Raw genomic sequence first — 16654 nt, 5'->3', positions numbered from 1 at the left:
CGGTGATGTTGACCAAAAGCTGCTCATGTTAATGTCAATGAGCAGTAAACTGTTACATACACACCGTGGCAGTTGGTGCATGACTTTATTTAATGTCCTCATTATAAATTAAATCCTAAAGAATGGCCCTGTTTGTACAAAGACCACTTGCCAAAGGGATTAAAAACATTTCAAAGAATTCACTCAACACCAGGCTACTTATTGAAGCGTCTTAAAATCCATATTAATCCTTGATTTCAACAAGTGAGTTAAGCTAATTGGCATGAAGCTTAAATATTGTTGCTGTACTTGCCGTTAATTATATGACTTTTGTGTTCACTGTTTATGTTTGTTTTTTTAAAACCCCGAGAGTTTCACCTGAACAACTTGCTACTTTTCTTGTGCTGGTATGTTTCTGCTGCAAGTACATCTGCCAGATATAGCCAATGATAAAAAAAAACAAAAAAACAAGTCTAGTTCTAGTGACAATAGTACCAAATAGTTTAAAAAAGAAGATGAGTCGCTCCCTTTGCCCAGGTTCCGTGACGCAAGACTCATTGCGCGTGCGCGGCACCGTTGTCGCGCGCTCCGTCCTGCAGTGCTGCAGCAGCGCGGCGGCAGTAACAGTGAGCAAAGTGAGCGTGCAGCAACCGGAACGACTTCACAGCAGGTAGGTCTGGAGATAAAGAAACAGAGAGTTTAAACCGCACTTTTACTCGGTGTTCATGATAGAAAAGCAGCTCTGAGTGTGTTCATCGTGGTTTATTTACACTTGTTTTCCTCTACGGGGGGTTTCTCCCCCCCACCTCCACGCGTAACCGGTCTTTGTTGTTACAGAGAGGAACGGAGCAGGACCTGTCCCGTAACGTACCATGGCGTCAACTTGTTGATGTTGCCACCTTTCTTTTTTTTTTTTGCCGTCATTCCGGGTAAGTGTTTTTAATTTACAGTGTTATTGCCTTTTTTTGCTAAAGGAGTGAAACATATCGAGCTAATAAACACACATTCCCATTAAGGCTCAGCGCGGCTGTGTTCTGCTACCAATCATATCTCTACATGTTATTTTAGCCCTATGGTATCTTTGTGGTATTCTTAGTACAGTTTATAGTTTTTGTTGTGACTTGTGAAATGTTTCTGCACTCAGGAAGTGTTATTGAAACAGAAACTGCAGGATGCTTCTGGTACTAAAATAAGTCACTGAAACGTCCCACCAACCCACCAACCCTGGCAAATATCAATCTGCTGTGTCAGTGAACTGGAACCAAATCAGGGAAATCAAATAAAAGAGAACCACAGTGCCCTCAGGCAAGGCATTAACCTGCCGCAAGCTGCACGGTGGCCTGCCCCAGGGCAACAAGGGGTTTCACTGTGCACATGCCAGGTGAGAATCTCTGTGACAGCAGCTATGTGGAGCTTTGCTTTTGCAGAAGGGTCACAGTAAAAGTGAAGCCAGATGATAGGCGAATTATTTATAATTATTTATAAGCCACAAAAAAAAAAGGCCATAAAATCATTCTGGGAAACTTCCACATGTTCCCACGAATTTGTTGTTAGTTTTTCCGCGTGAGAAAACACGTTAGTTGTTGACATCTGGGAAATAATCACTTGTTTACAGAAGTTCGTTCATATTTGCAAATCCTGAAATATTTAGTTGACATTTCATTATTCATTGAAGTGGACGATTCTATGCATTAAGAAGATTCATATGGAGCATTAAGAACAACAGACCAGACATCGTGTTCAATGTTTGGTTTGTTCCTATTTATGGTTTCTATTATCCAATATTAATGGCCTTGGTGAATGACATTGTTTTTAGCAACACCATTATGACTAAAGCGTGATGATAACTAGCAGTGTTTCAACAGAACAGCCTTAATATCTGCACCAACCATCGGAGAACTTTTGTTTATACTTTGCTGAGGACATACGGAGACAGGAAGAAGCGTCCTCATGGGGGGCCATTAAAACAGGGACAAAACGATAGCTGTCAGCCAAATGCTCCCACGCACTCATACAAGTGGGATTTCCTCAATTACTATAATAATTGTGTGTGAGAAAGTGGTGAAAAATAGCCATCCTAGTTTCCCGGTGCAAAGATGACATCTTCGAATCTAGTGCATTTGTTCAACCAGCGGTCTAAAACCGCGTAAAACAAAGAGAAACAGCAAATCCTCATTATTGAGAAGTTGAAAATGTTTGCTTGAAAAGTCTTGTGATTTGGTAATTTGCTTTAGTACTACAAGCATATCATTGCTTCCCTTTTAGTCGTTGCACACATCATCTCTGCTGTTGATGACACCAGCAGAAAAAAAGTGATGTGAGATTTTTTGCAGTAAACTTTGTACCCAACTCGAGTAAAAAAGAAATACGATGTCACATCACAGACGTAATACCCAGGAATGTTTGGATGGGCTGTAAAGACCTGGCACACTCGGCGTGGGACTTTGGCACGGTGACTGTGTTTTTAGTGAAGACTCCTCTCTGCCAGGCCGTGGCCAGGCTTCTTGTAGGTGTTTTGTCAGTCAGGTCAACAGAAACACAGACAGAGACAGAGTGCTGGAGAAACACGGCCAAAGTTGTTTACAGGAAAAAGTTAAGTGCACGGCATTATCTCCCCGAGTTAAATACTTAAAAGCTCAAGAGACAGCCATCCCACGCCTGCCAGCCAAGTGTCTCCTTAAAATTGGAAATGCATTCACATCGCCTCTGCACCACAAACCCATGACAACATCCACCACAGGTCACGGGCTAACTGCTACTTGCCACTCTGTTGATCTTTTGCTAAGCGTTTTTTTTGCTTCACCAAAAGGTGTGTATCAAGCGGTTACAGCGACATGCAGCAGCAAAACATGTTTTTCTATCAACATTTAAAAAAGAGAATCAATAACAATTACCATTCGAGGGCAAAAACAAGTGCCTGGGCGACAACACAAGTTGCGTGTCCCTGGGATATTTCTGCATTATTAGTAAGCCCTTCTTATTCTAATGATAGAGAGGTGTCACGGAAATAAGATAAAATGTCCAGTAAGACTGTTTGTGTTGGCTTTCTATTGTGTCTGTGTTTATGTGTATGTTGTGTGTGTGAACCAAAGAAATATTTCAACTTGTTGCATATATATTTTACCAGTGAAATCAGCGAACCTGAACACAGCGTCAGAATGAGCGAATGAAGTGAAACACACTTAGTCTGATGATGGTGTAAGAAGGAACCTGGAAGGTTTCAGTGCCCGATGCTCTACTCTCCCGTCTCTCTGTTTTAGTCGTTTCATCAGAGCTGCGTTCCCTTCCTCTGTGTGTGGCAACAGCTTGACGAGAGTCACACAGAGACCGGCCTGAACCGCTGTCTGTCGGCCTTTACACGCCTGATGAAATCATCAGTCCAAATCCCTCACAGCGACGAGCGCCAACACGTTTTTTGGCTACAAGTTACGACAAATCATTACCAACCGGAGGAGCTGTGTACTGTCGCCTTGCAGCCATGTGTGTGATCCACATCACCTTAGAACGGGGCTGTCAAACTCCATCACAGAGAGGGCCAAAATAAAAAAAATCAGGACTACGTTGAGGGCCAAACAGGGTCAACATTTAATAACCAGGATAGAAGGGATATTGGACAAAAAGAAATAGGCTACATTCTTTTATGCAGATGTACCAGAGCCAGATGTTTGGCATCTTTTCTTGACTGCCAGTTCATTAATGTATGGGGTTAAGTTCTGTGCTGTGGAAACCCTCAAGATGGAGTGAAGGTGTGCATCAGTGAGACGACTCCTGTGTGGGTTTTTCCTTCATCTTCATCACAGAGAAAGAGCTGCTCACACAGGTACGTGCTTCCAAACATGCAGAGCATTTGAGCAGCACGTAGGCGGGAGTTGAGGCATCGTTTCGGGGATGAAGCTTGGACACTGTGCAGCGCCCACAGAGTCGTACTTTGCCTCGAGTGTGTCATCACACTGGAGGTCTATCGGCTCCATTTGGATGTGGACAGGTGGCTCTTTCCACGTCAACTGCAAACGGATTGCTGAGCAGTTCAAATTTCAATTTCAGAGCTGCAAATTTGGCAAATCGCAGAGTGAACTCTGTGCCAAGTGCGCCCAGTTTATCAGCAAAATGCGCAGTGGAGAACACAGCGGTGGAGAACACGTCAGCCTTAGAAGGTTACTCCTGTCCATCTGTACTCTTTCAGTGGACTAGAAGTAACTGGCTCTTGGTTGGGCTCTGCCAGAATGCATTTTCTACTGGATTTATGCTAAAGTCTTCCGCCCATATTTGTACTTTAGACTTCGACACTTCTTCTGTGGAAATCAAACAATCAGTGCACACGCGTAGTTTTCCAGAGAAATCCAGTCATAAGAATGTTGGAGGACAAGTTCAAATGCCTTTGCTGCTCTGTGCGTGAGAGACGGCATGAGGAGGGTTTAGAAGTTGTTTAATAGGACGGGTTGACTAATTGCGGACGGGTTCCATGCAACAAGCACTTGTTTTATTGTCCTCTTGGCTGTGTGTGTGTGTGTGTGTGTGTGTGTGTGTGTGTGTGTGTGTGTGTGTGTGTGCTTCTGTTGAACACCAGCCTTCTTCATCGCCCATGTGTCTATTTATGGCGCCGCTGATTGGTTTTAAATTTCTCCTGTGTAATGGCCACACACAGTGCCTGTCCTCAGGATTGATCGACTTGTATCAGCCTGCACCATATTAGCTAAGATAATTAGTGTTTTCCCCCTAATTAAGACAAACGACTGTGGCATCTGCAGCATGCAATGATGTGTGTGTGTGTGTGTGTGTGTGTGTGTGTATATCAACTGTAGTTGCATCTGTCTATGTTGGGAAAATGAAATAATGTTTGTTGTTTATTTCAGTGAAGAGGATGTTTATGTTTGTGTGCTGACATGTTTTGTACATGTCTCTGTATTTGTCTGAATGGAAGATGAATGTGCTGTACTGCTGAATTTTAACCGTTTTTCATTTGTGTGTGTGTGTGTGTGTGCGTGCGTGCTTGTGGCTGGGTGCTTGTCTGCAGTCCGTGACACTGTGTGACACTGATTTTTGTTTCCTTCCTTGTCCTTTTGTGTGCCGAGTGCGTAAACACATGTGCCGGTGTGTGTGTGTCAGTAAATGAGTGTGTGCTGTATTGTATCAGCGAGCATGAATCATTGCTTAGCATGGGCAGGGACAGTATAGAGACCACAGAAGTAACGAGAGGTGAATCGTTCCCTGCTCTCTCTCTCTCTCTCTCTCTCTCTCTCTCTCCCCCCCCAACCCAACATTTTTCTGTTCATTTGTGTGTTTATCACAGAGACAGAGTTTGTCTGTGTTGTTGGGGTCTGACTATGTCCTCATGGCCTGGACAAGGCTCTCACCATGTGTTCTTAACAAAGGAAAAGGCTCTGTTGTTCAACAAAAGGCCTGATCCTCGTAAGATAAGGCACCCAGGGTCAAGGAATGCACCACACCTCAGAGTCCCAGCCAAAACGTAATCCTGGCCCCTCATTGGTCGATCGCTGTGGACCCCTGCGTTTGATAAAACACCAGCGCGAGTTTCAAATCATCCGTCTGAGCTCGCTCGGTGTCAGGAGTTCCTCAAGGAAACGTTTGTCTATCAAGAAATCCTTGAGGTCACAAGTCAAATTCGCTGGACGAACATAGACTGTTTTATATATATTTGTTTTTTATATCCTGCTGGAGAGAACAGATAACCGCTACGACCTGTTCTCTCATCATTAATGTATACAGTGCCGGCCAAAGGCTCTGAACGTAGAACAGTACTTTGACTGTGGACATTTTGAGTGAACACCAATTGTGAGACTCGATTTATAGTTTGGTTATTGGTCCCTGTTCTCAGGGTGGTGCCCCGTCATTTTGAGTAATTGTTAATAAGCTTATTGATGTCAATAACTGCATTGATATCAATAGTTTAGTTTTCATATTTGCTGATAACCAAACATACTCCTGATAGATTCCAACACCAATTAAATTAGCTATGCCTGAAGGTAGGCTGGGCGATATGGAGAAAATACAATATACAAATATTTTTGACCAAGTACCTCAATATCGATATTGCAACGATATTGTAGGGTAGACAATTGGTGCTTTTAGAAAGTATTTACACATTGAGACGTTGCTTTATACTATAAAGACGATATATAGTCACATATCACGATGGATATAATATCGATAGATTGGCCAGCCTAACCCGAAGCCCCAATTCAGTTGATTACATACCTGCATTAACTGTTTCTTTGAGGTGGCAACAACAATCTGTAAAAACAACATTGACATAGTTTCGCCTTTTAAAGTTTGTATGGCAAATGTGTTAGTCATACCTCCAGCAGACACAGCAGCAAAAGTATTAATTTGGAGCTGTGTTTGATTCCACCAGATGAGTGAAAGTCAAAATATTCTCTTTTAGATAATTTCCCTTTGGGTCTCCACCTGCAACATCTGTCCACTTAGCTGTTAAATGCTCTACTGTGTCCAACTGCTGGTCACTAACTGTTTCAAGTTGTTGTTTAGTGCTATTCCGCATATAGTGGATTATTCAAAACTTGTTGTTGACATACCCTTAGTTGACTCATGTTACCTTATCAAAAGTCCTGACGGTACCAAATCCACAGGCTGAATAATCATTAAAGCTTGATACGGTTTGATTTATGACCCTGTTTGGGGTTATGTTGAGTTGTTAATGTCCTATATTTGTCATGAGTTACAGTCTCATTCACATTCTTGCCATCGTGGTATATAAATAATCTTGCGTCACCCACAGCTCTGCCTTTTGGCAGGCCTGAGGGCAGAAAGTGTGCAGCAGCATTCCTCTCCAGTCAAAGCATGTGTGACAGAGAGAGTGAGAGATAAACGGAGCGCAGACTGAGTGAGCGTCCCGTGTCAACGACCGGTAACATTACCCCCGTGTGCTGTGGGTGTGTACTGCCACATGTGGATTAGCGTTTTCTGATGGCTGTTGCTGCGGAGGGGAATTAGCTCAGATGGTAGAGCGCTCGCTTAGCATGCGAGAAGTAGCGGGATCGATGCCCGCATTCTCCAGGAACCTTTTTGACGGTGGATGCAGACGTTATAACGAATTTTATGGGTAAGAGGATTTCCACAGATTATGATATGTACTAGTGGACACAGCATGAAAGAGCGGTGTCTTTAACCACGATGTATTTGTTGCTAGGCAGTTTAGGTAATATTTAATCTGCTCATCGTAACGTTTACAGTTAAGTGTAAATGGTCTCTTACTACTAGAGCTCCGCTTTATCCAAGGAAGAGTTAAATATTTTACTATTAAATATTTTTAATGGCACAACATCACAGGATTTTCCCCTCAAGGTGGTGTAACCAGAATACGTTTCTGTTTTCCCAGTTTGAGGAGAAGATGTATGGACAAGTTTCAGAAAGCTTGCCAAGAATACTACAACTACAGTACGTGGGCAGAAAAAGCTGCACTGAGTCATAAAGCAAAAGTAGATGAGTCGTTCACACCCGTTATGACAGAGTCAAATTAATTCCTGTCAAGGTTGATGAGCAATGTTTTAATTCGTGTTTGCTGTTTGTGTAGTGACTGGAGTAAACATGTGGCTTTAAATGACTTCATTACAACTTTCATTTTTATTTTTTGAAAAAAATCTAAAAATAGTCCAAACCTGTAACTAAAACCTTGTGTCATTTTTTGAAGAGTTTAGAAGAATATTTTTCTTAATACCTACACATCAATATGCATCGGACAATGTAATTTCCTCAAATATGCTGACAACAAAAAATGTACTCTGGAGTCATTCTTGTGTTATAAAATCCCAAATAATGTTTTTGTTTTTTAACCATTTATGTTGTTTGTGTTTCTTTCCTGTTGTGCTTCAATGTGTTTCTCTATTGTAGTGCTATTACACTAAGATCAATGCCGATTAGAAAATGGATACGGCCTGGAGGGTAGCCTTGGGCAAACACTTCACCCTGAAGCCATCGGAGGCACACACACACACACACACACACACACACACACACACACACACGCATACACACAGAGTGCGGATATGACCACTTGAAGGGCTGTGATTGTTTGCTCTCTAGAGTGAAAATTGGAAACATGACCATATCAAACACACACATACTTACACAGCTCGTGTTTCAGGAGCACTGACATATATTCAGTTATCATTAAAGCCCCACATAAATAATATATTGCTGTTATTGAACGTGAAAGGTGAATCTGGGGGGTTATCTTTCCTTCCACTGCATTTTCCCCTTTTAAACCTATTAGTTATTAACCATGTGAACATATTAACTGAGCTCATTTATATCTGTTCATACTAAGTTTTTAATTACATTTTGCACATGTTACTTTCAGAACATGTTTTGAAATGATAAGATATCTCAGTAGGAGGGTTTACAGTTTCCCTCTTCTCCCTAATTATAATTTCAAAAGGAATTCACACTCGACAGTTCATTATTTTTTCATGAACAGTATCTTCCTTCGGTGATATATGATTATTTGCACCACAGTGCAGATAATGAGGTGCAGATATTCTATATGGGAATCAGAGCTGTGCTTGTTTCAGTTAGCAGATGCTTTGCTTTGTGGATCAATGACTTGCTTGCTAGGGCTTGTAGGACCCACTCTGCCATTGACCAGTTCAGTTCTTCAGTTCAGTAACTAACACGTTTGGTTTCATGTCGCTACCCGCTCTCTGACACTTGAACTGCATACATGCTGCATGCCAACATTATGAATACAACCCAACCACAAAGGGACACAACCTCACAAACAGGAGGCACCATCGCCCTGGCTGCACATGTGGGAAGTTACAGTATGGACTGCAGCTTTAATATCAAAGTCAGACAAAAAACTGTGCTATAGGGGCGGAAATCTCTTGGCACCTCATGTTTGAATACAATTTATTTATTTAAATTAAATTATTGATGCACCTTGGTTTCTATACATTATTTATTTTCTCTCACCGTGTGAGTACTTGCTACGTTTAAAACACAGCGTATTTGTATAATTAAAATAAAATGCTGAATTTGCTTCCATTGATGTCCAGAGATGTGTCAACTGGACGGTTACATTTGCCAAACACATTTCCCGGCAATGAAAACGAATGTGTGCCTGTAGCAGCATGTTGCTGTTATTCCCGCTTTCCTCGATTATTCCGCAACTTTAGTTTAGTTTTTTCTCCGTAGGGTGTGGGCATCGCTGTGTCTGCAAAAAAAATAAATAACTTTGAGCTGGTCGAATTGTATCCACATGCCTACGCATACCGTCCTCCTCCCAAAACTCAAGAAGTAGCCTAGCTTAGCATGTAAACACGACGCACATGTTTACGTCTGTTACGTTTCCCCAACCAATTGGTTCAGCCCTATTGAACAGATATAAATATCCAATTATTAACTTTTCAATCAAGACATAGTCTTTCAAGAGAGAATTTGGATGAATCCAAGAATCGATTTTTCTTCTTCGTTACACTTCATCCCCGGAGGTTAGGCATGGTTAGCCCACTAAAAGCAGCTGACCATAAGAGGCACCTTCAATCCAAGCAAGAGCCCCCTTACATTACACAATATCGTGTGATTTATGGAGTTAATCAGGAATTACTTTGTAAAGTGCAGTGTCTTCAGACAGTTTAGTGCTTTGAGTAACTGTCATGACGTCCTTGGGTTTTATGACAAGCAAGGAAGTTGGTCTCAAGGTCTTTCTGGAGACAGGCTAGCCGTCAAATAAAAAGAAAATCTGTACCACGCTGGAAATGAATCATCTGCAAATAAAGCTGACTGCAGTGCACTCTCCAAAACCTTTTGTTGTTCCTCCTCGCCTGCTCATTGGCTCGGTGGAGTGAAATGTTTTATGGTCTGCTGGCGCTCCGCTCCCTCCGCCCTCCTCCTCGCCAGGAATTATGAAATCCTGCGTCACTGTTGCTCACAACAAACCGTTCACGCATGCACCCACACAGAGGAGCTAACTTAAAAAAAACAACAAGATACAGACTCACAGTTTTGTTAAAAACACACAAAGACATTATTTTTTTAAGCCGTTTAACAAGACATGTATACACACTGTTACGCATACGCACACATAGGATTTAGTTGTGAATGAGTCACGGTCTGACAAGGCTATAGAGGAAGTGGCTTAAGCCAATCACTTACTCGCCCACACGCTGCCATGAAGCAAATGCATGTGATTGATGCTGGTGGTGGGAGCAGTAATTAAGATTGTTGATTAATCTCGGTGTATGACAGCCTGTTCCAGACAGTTGGGAGTTGTGAGTGAGAGAGCAGACAGTCTGCAGCGGTTTTCATTTCAAAACGTGCAGCTGTCCAGCCTCCACTTGTTATAAAGTGTTGAATTATCATACTTTATTTGGGCTGGCTGGGCCACTATTTATTAGTTGTAATAAACTTAGCAAGTACGAACACTACCTAGTGACCACCTTGTAACAACTTCACAGGTGGAAATTAATTAAGTACTAAAGAACAGCTATACGGTATTGGTACAATACTACAATACGTTATTTTGCAGATTAAGATTTTACCTTAAAAAATGCAGTGGCCTGAAATACAATGATTGTTGTAGTTTTTTAGCTTGTTACCAATTTAAAAGAAGCAATGTTTTATTGCAACCCTTCGTCACTGCCGGGCTTGACCAGTTCATTTAAAAAAAAATCTTTATATAATATATAGTATATCGAATAATGTTTAGAGAGATTAGATCCTTCAGTAAATCACAAGTTGCTCAGTTTTCCTGTCCATCACCTTCATCCTGCCAACCCTTGTGGGAAACACTGGTCACACGATCCGACAGCATATAAAGTAATCAGAGCTGACATTACATGCTTTATAGCTTCAACAATGAAATGCCCACATATTAATGCAGCAATAATGTATTCACTCTATGAAGGGGGTCACTCTTTACAATGAGTACATTTACTACTTTTACTACATTACATACTACATCTACTTTAACTACATTTCATTGCTACTGCTTATATACTTTAATTCTAGTAAAATAATGGTTAAAGGAAAATTCCAGCATCAAATTAAATAAATAGTGCTCTCTTGTGCCCTCTGGTGGAGAATTCCTCTCTCTCTCTGCTTGTGTTTACTTACACTTGAATATATCACATGGGCACTGAAGAACTAAAAAAACATACATTTTCAATGCATACACAGGCATGTTCAATATAAAGAAACGTCTTTATACTAAGTCTGTTTTACCTTTATGTTTGCTGATTTGATTGAACCTTTATTTAAAAGCATCTGCTGCATTACGTCTTCCAATGTAACAGCGTTGATCTGCATTGCCCTTGTTGAGTACACTGATAGAAATACAACTTGTGTCATTTATTTGAGGTAAACTGGTGTATTAGTATTGTGGTTTGTGGTTTGTGGTTTGTTTTGTAATTTTTATATTTCCAACAGATCGGCAAAATCACGTTAATGTGTGCTTATACACGTCATCACTCTTGTTTTTTATCTCAGTCAAAGCATTTTTCATCAAAGTAAAGACCCCCCCCATCATGTCTCTCCCTGTCTCCTCTAGGAAGTGAAGATGCCACACTCCTTCCCGACTGAAACGCTCGTCTCCGAAGCCTTCCCTTCGGACTCCTTCTCTACCAGCGCATGGCCCACAGAGCCGTACGCAGCGGACGGCTTCTTCGCCAACGTCAGCAACATCAGCGGGTTGGGCGTCCTTCGCTGCACCTATAAGGAAGACTTCAAACGTATATTACTCCCTACTGTGTACACTTTAGTCTTCTTGCTCGGACTCCCTCTTAATGCTGCCGTCATACTGAAGATATGGAATACTCGGCGCAGTCTGTCCAAAAACAACATCTACATGCTCAACTTAGCCATAGCTGACTTCCTGTATGTGATGTCACTTCCCTTGCTCATCTACAACTACGCCAGTCATGACTACTGGCCCTTTGGGGAGTTCACCTGTAAACTGGTCAGGTTTCAGTTCTACAGGTGAGATACTGACTATAATAATAATCTATTTATAGAGCTGCGCGTTAAAAGTATTACATCTTACATGTTTTCAGTAAGAGGACGTGGTCTTTCTCACAACACAGTACACAATATTACTTCATAGGATTTGATTTAACAGCATTTTCTTTGTCTCGTCTTCCTTTTTTAGTAATCTGCATGGCAGCATCCTCTTCCTCACCTGCATCAGTGTGCAACGCTACGTGGGCATTTGCCATCCTATGGCGATGTGGCCCAAGCAAGGCGGCCGCAGGTTGGCGTGGTGCATCTGTGGAGGGGTCTGGTTGGTGGTCGTCGCCCTGTGCGCGCCCACTTTTCACTTCGCCGCGACGGGAATCCAGCGAAACCGCACGGTGTGTTACGATTTAAGTACGCCCAAGAAATCACTAGACTACTATCCTTACGGCATGGCTCTGACCTGCCTCGGCTTCCTGTTGCCTTTCGTGGGCGTGATGGTGTGCTACTGTCGGATGGCCTTCATCCTCTGCCGCCCGGTGTCCTACCAGGGTGTCTCCAGGGCGACTGGGGAGAAACGGGACATGGCGGTGAGGCTGATCATCGTGGTGGCGGTAGTGTTCTGCATAAGCTTCCTGCCGTTTCACTTCACCAAGACCGTGTACCTGGTGGTGCGCACTCTGCCTGGTGCGCCCTGCGAGACGAGAAACTTGTTCTCAATCATCTATAAATGCACCAGGCCGTTTGCCAGCATGAACAGCTTCCTGGACCCTATTCTGTTTTACTTCACCCAGCCACGCTACCGCCAGAGCACCAGAAGGTTCATGCTCAAAGTCACCACGCTCAGGGACAAGGGCACCAGTGTGTGAGCCGACAGTAGATCGGGTCCTGCAACAGTATTGCTTCAAATCTGGTTGCTACACCAGTGGTGGATCCTAGGAGGCTGCAAGGTGGTACACGTATTGGTTGCTGAGTTTCCTTGTGCATGTTCTAATGTAAGTCCTTCATGCTTTTACCTACAACTCACAGCAACAAAGAACCGTACCTTCCTGAGAGGTTTATAAAAATGTTGAGGTACTGGGATGTCAAGAAGACTTCTGAAACGCAACAAAAATGGAGGCTGTAATCTTGCAATATGAAAGACAAACATAGACTGAGAAAGAACAATTGGCATTAACCATCACAGCAATCACAGTTTATTCCTCTTGGGGCACTTATTAAGATTCTAGAGTGCTGCACATATATACGATACATACCGTCAGCGGACCAGCGCATTCACATCCTGCATTCTCACCATTATCTGTTTTCGTTCAGTCTCCGCTATGCGCTGGGTAGTAAAGTGGTAAAGGAGTTGTTTCACACTGTGAAAAGTGTAACAGTTTGATAGATGTAATGATATAATGATAGTGATATGGTAATGAAGAGTGTCTTCCGCTTTAGCAGCCCTCTGCAGTTTGTATAGAACTGGAGGGGAAAGATGATTTTGTGATGTGTGTGATGTGGAGGTGTAACAAGAAATGATGAAAGAGAAGAAGAATAGTGGATCAAATCCACTATGGCATAAAGCCATGTAAAAATGCTCAAAGCAATTGTTAATGTTTATGACTGCATGTAAGAAATGCATGAACCACTCGTGTGGGGAAATGTGCATTTTCATATGAAGAGCTCTCGGGTTTCTGCCCTAAACGTTGTAAGGCTTGGTGTTACATGTTTTCACCACTGGATGGTGAGTGCACCCCACTGCTGCAACCCCGCTGCACTGATACTGAATGTTCTTTCTAAAAATGGTACGGTTATTAACATGTCATCCAGTAAGGACGAGATCTCAGCTACTACAATCAGAGATAAACTGCTGCCAACAAAACCTAAATGTCCAGCTGATACCACAGTAAAATAGGCCATCAGTCTATAGTTTTCTCCACTTAATCATTCAATTCTCCAGTCAGCAAAGGAAATCCATTGAGGAGCATATGCCAATGTTAATACATTTAAGAGTTGGTATCTGATGCATTAGATACTTAAGAGGGAAGGAAAAATGCTATTTATGGACTTTAGGGCAGGGTTAAATTAAGGCTCAGCCTGCTGTTTTCCACTTCCTGTTAGTGTATGATTCCTTCCCATGAAATAAGGGTTTCTGTTCCAAGACATCACCTCTGCTGATGGAAGTTTGGTGTTTGTGTAAATAATAGAATAAATAATGAATAATAGAGACATTTATGAAAAAGATCTGTGTTCTTAAGGAGGTACTCCAGAGTGCATGTGAAGTGTTTAGTACTGTTTTGATAGCTCTAACTGGATACAATGCAGTCTAAATGTGCACAGCATACAATGTTACATCCTTCGATTTCTTATGGAGTTATTCAAAGTAACTGAGTTATTGAGTTTGTGAATTGGTTAATTGTAATAACTTGTGCAACTTGTCTTTCCGACACACACTGTGAAGAAAACAGCTGAAGATCAGGCACCCATGTAGCCCCTCTCTGAATTGACCATTTGATATCAAAATTTAAATATCACTAAAATAATCGTTAATGCTGTTTTTTTTTAAAAATACATTTAATTTGCCAACAACCTTTGAATCGCTCTGAAGCCACTGTAACTGACAACATTTAGGCAGCTTTAAACGCATGGTTCAAACATGCAACTATAGTTTGAGTTTTGCACCCATGAGGGAAGAAATGTTGTGTATCTTGGTTAAATGTGAACACGTAAATGTCATTGCATTTCAAATGCAAGTCGAATTTTGACCACAATATGAGGTCATGTGCTTAAAATGTTGGGATCTTCTTAATGTATGTGTGTGTGTGTACAGCGTGTATATTCAGTAATGTAGTAATATACTGTATGTTGTGCTCCTGGCTTCAGCAAAATGTGAATGCATAGTTCTTGTTGAATATTTGAACGTCTTATTACATCTGTCTGAAACGTGTGTGTGGTCAGTTTGTCTGAAGAGATTCAGATGTCTAGAATACACTGCGCCAACATATTTGTGTCAATCAGTATTATTTAGAAGAATTCTTATTTTTGTATCAGGAAAATAATTTTATTTTTGTTACGTGTTTGTTGATGAAAAAGTAACATTTATCATGTATCATATCATTTTCTTACCATGCAGCCCCTTTGAGTTGCTTGTGTAAATGTTTTGGATGTTGTCGTAATGTAACTGAAAACAGCCATTAAAAAAAAGTCACTCAACCTATATGAATGCTTTCTACTTCTCCATTCAGAAAATATGACATTTTCCAGTGAGTATATTGTCTTTATTATCTTTTTCACAACATTATCTTTGTGTTGGTTGCTCTTTTACCTACTCACATGTTTCTGGACTGCAACCGGAAGATTTCCTGACTCAAGTCAACTTTTCCAATTTACAGGTTGACACAATTCTACCTGGCAACATGTCTGGTAGAAATTACCTTGGAATTTATTGGGCAAAATGCATTATTAATGTTGCTAACAGTGCAAACAAGGACAAAAAAATGCTGCAGAGTTTAACAGTGTTTACCTGAGGGGGAACCTGATTGAGGGTGCTAAAACTGCTACGATGCTGTCGGTCAGGACGGCATTATCGGCTAACCGCCCTATAAGAGCAGTGCACTGCGCTAACCAGTGGTGCACGCTCACATGCACGAACCATGCACTACACGCATGCACTGGAAGAAGCTCGGATAACAACACACACAGAGGGAGAGACCCTTAATTCTCTGCACAGGTACACACATTGCTCCATTTGCATAGCAAATAGTTGTTTGCTGCTATATTAAAGTTCAGAATGTTGAATACAGCTCTTTTAAAATTGTGTAGGGAGTTCAGCTAAAGTCCATGATCTCCCTCCAGTGACCTGACATTTAACAGGTCAGACTGTGGAGGCCGCTGCAGTCAGCAGCTGCTCCTCTCTGAGGGAATGTGACACAGAAGTCCTTTTTCTGGGACAAAAGGACCTGGTGACCAGACAGCCTCACGGAAAGCACCACAGAGGAGTTACCGGGCATGAGTGAAAACTTTTTTCTTTGTTTTTGAACCCCCTTTTGAATGCTGACACTCACCAGCATCATCATAACACACTGTGGTATTGAGCTATTGGTTGAACATGCACTACTAGCCAATGGAGTATGGAAATAAAGGCATCACTCTCTGACTTCCTCTGTGAGCGTTTAACTCTAAAGAGACAGAAATACAGAAATGCATAGTGTTTATAGTGATACGTTCTTATGGATATTTTACAAATATGCTGCAGGTCCAAAATATTTCTCTGAATGTGTAGTTTTCTGTCCAATACTCCTGACAATGCTACTGTCTTTTTCGCAAGGAAGGGGCTATAATTACATCTAATTTGTCCACAGTATGATCTGTGAAAAAAAGCTTTTCCTCTCAATCTCCGAGGACTGCGGTCAAGCCAGCCTCCACTTCGAAAAACACAGGCAAGCCAGCCCGCACGTTGTTTTGCGGTACGCGTATGTACTAGCCTTTACGGTAGTAGCGTGCAAGATCCGACTTCAAAATAAGAGCAGTTCCGGTGAGTTTCGGTTAACGTGAGAGAACATGTCACATTCATTCAATAAGTCTGAAAATCATAGATACATTTATTAATACATTAAAAACATTATCAAATAGATACACACATGAATAAAATGTGAATACATGAAAAAGTATACATTTAATAAATGATAACTTTAAACACACAATAGTAATTACTGCATGCAAACTGTATTTCAAGGAAAAATATTAACCCTGACCCTGATCCTGTGTT

At 41.6% G+C, this 16654-nt stretch overlaps 1 protein-coding gene across 1 annotated transcript; it reads left to right on the top strand.

Annotated features, from left to right (window-relative positions):
* Positions 1 to 604: 604 nt before the first annotated feature.
* p2ry6 (pyrimidinergic receptor P2Y6) lies at positions 605 to 15091 on the top strand. Its single transcript, XM_079165749.1, has 4 exons — positions 605 to 649; positions 817 to 908; positions 11504 to 11931; positions 12101 to 15091. Exons 3-4 carry the CDS (start codon positions 11513 to 11515, stop codon positions 12771 to 12773), a joined length of 1092 nt encoding a protein of 363 aa, XP_079021875.1. The 5' UTR covers positions 605 to 649; positions 817 to 908; positions 11504 to 11512; the 3' UTR covers positions 12774 to 15091.
* The last annotated feature ends 1563 nt before the right edge of the window (positions 15092 to 16654 follow it).

Source organism: Pholis gunnellus, assembly GCF_910591455.1.
Source record: "Pholis gunnellus genome assembly, chromosome: 9".
Lineage (NCBI taxonomy): Eukaryota > Metazoa > Chordata > Actinopteri > Perciformes > Pholidae > Pholis > Pholis gunnellus.
This window is presented reverse-complemented; position numbering and strand designations above follow the sequence as displayed.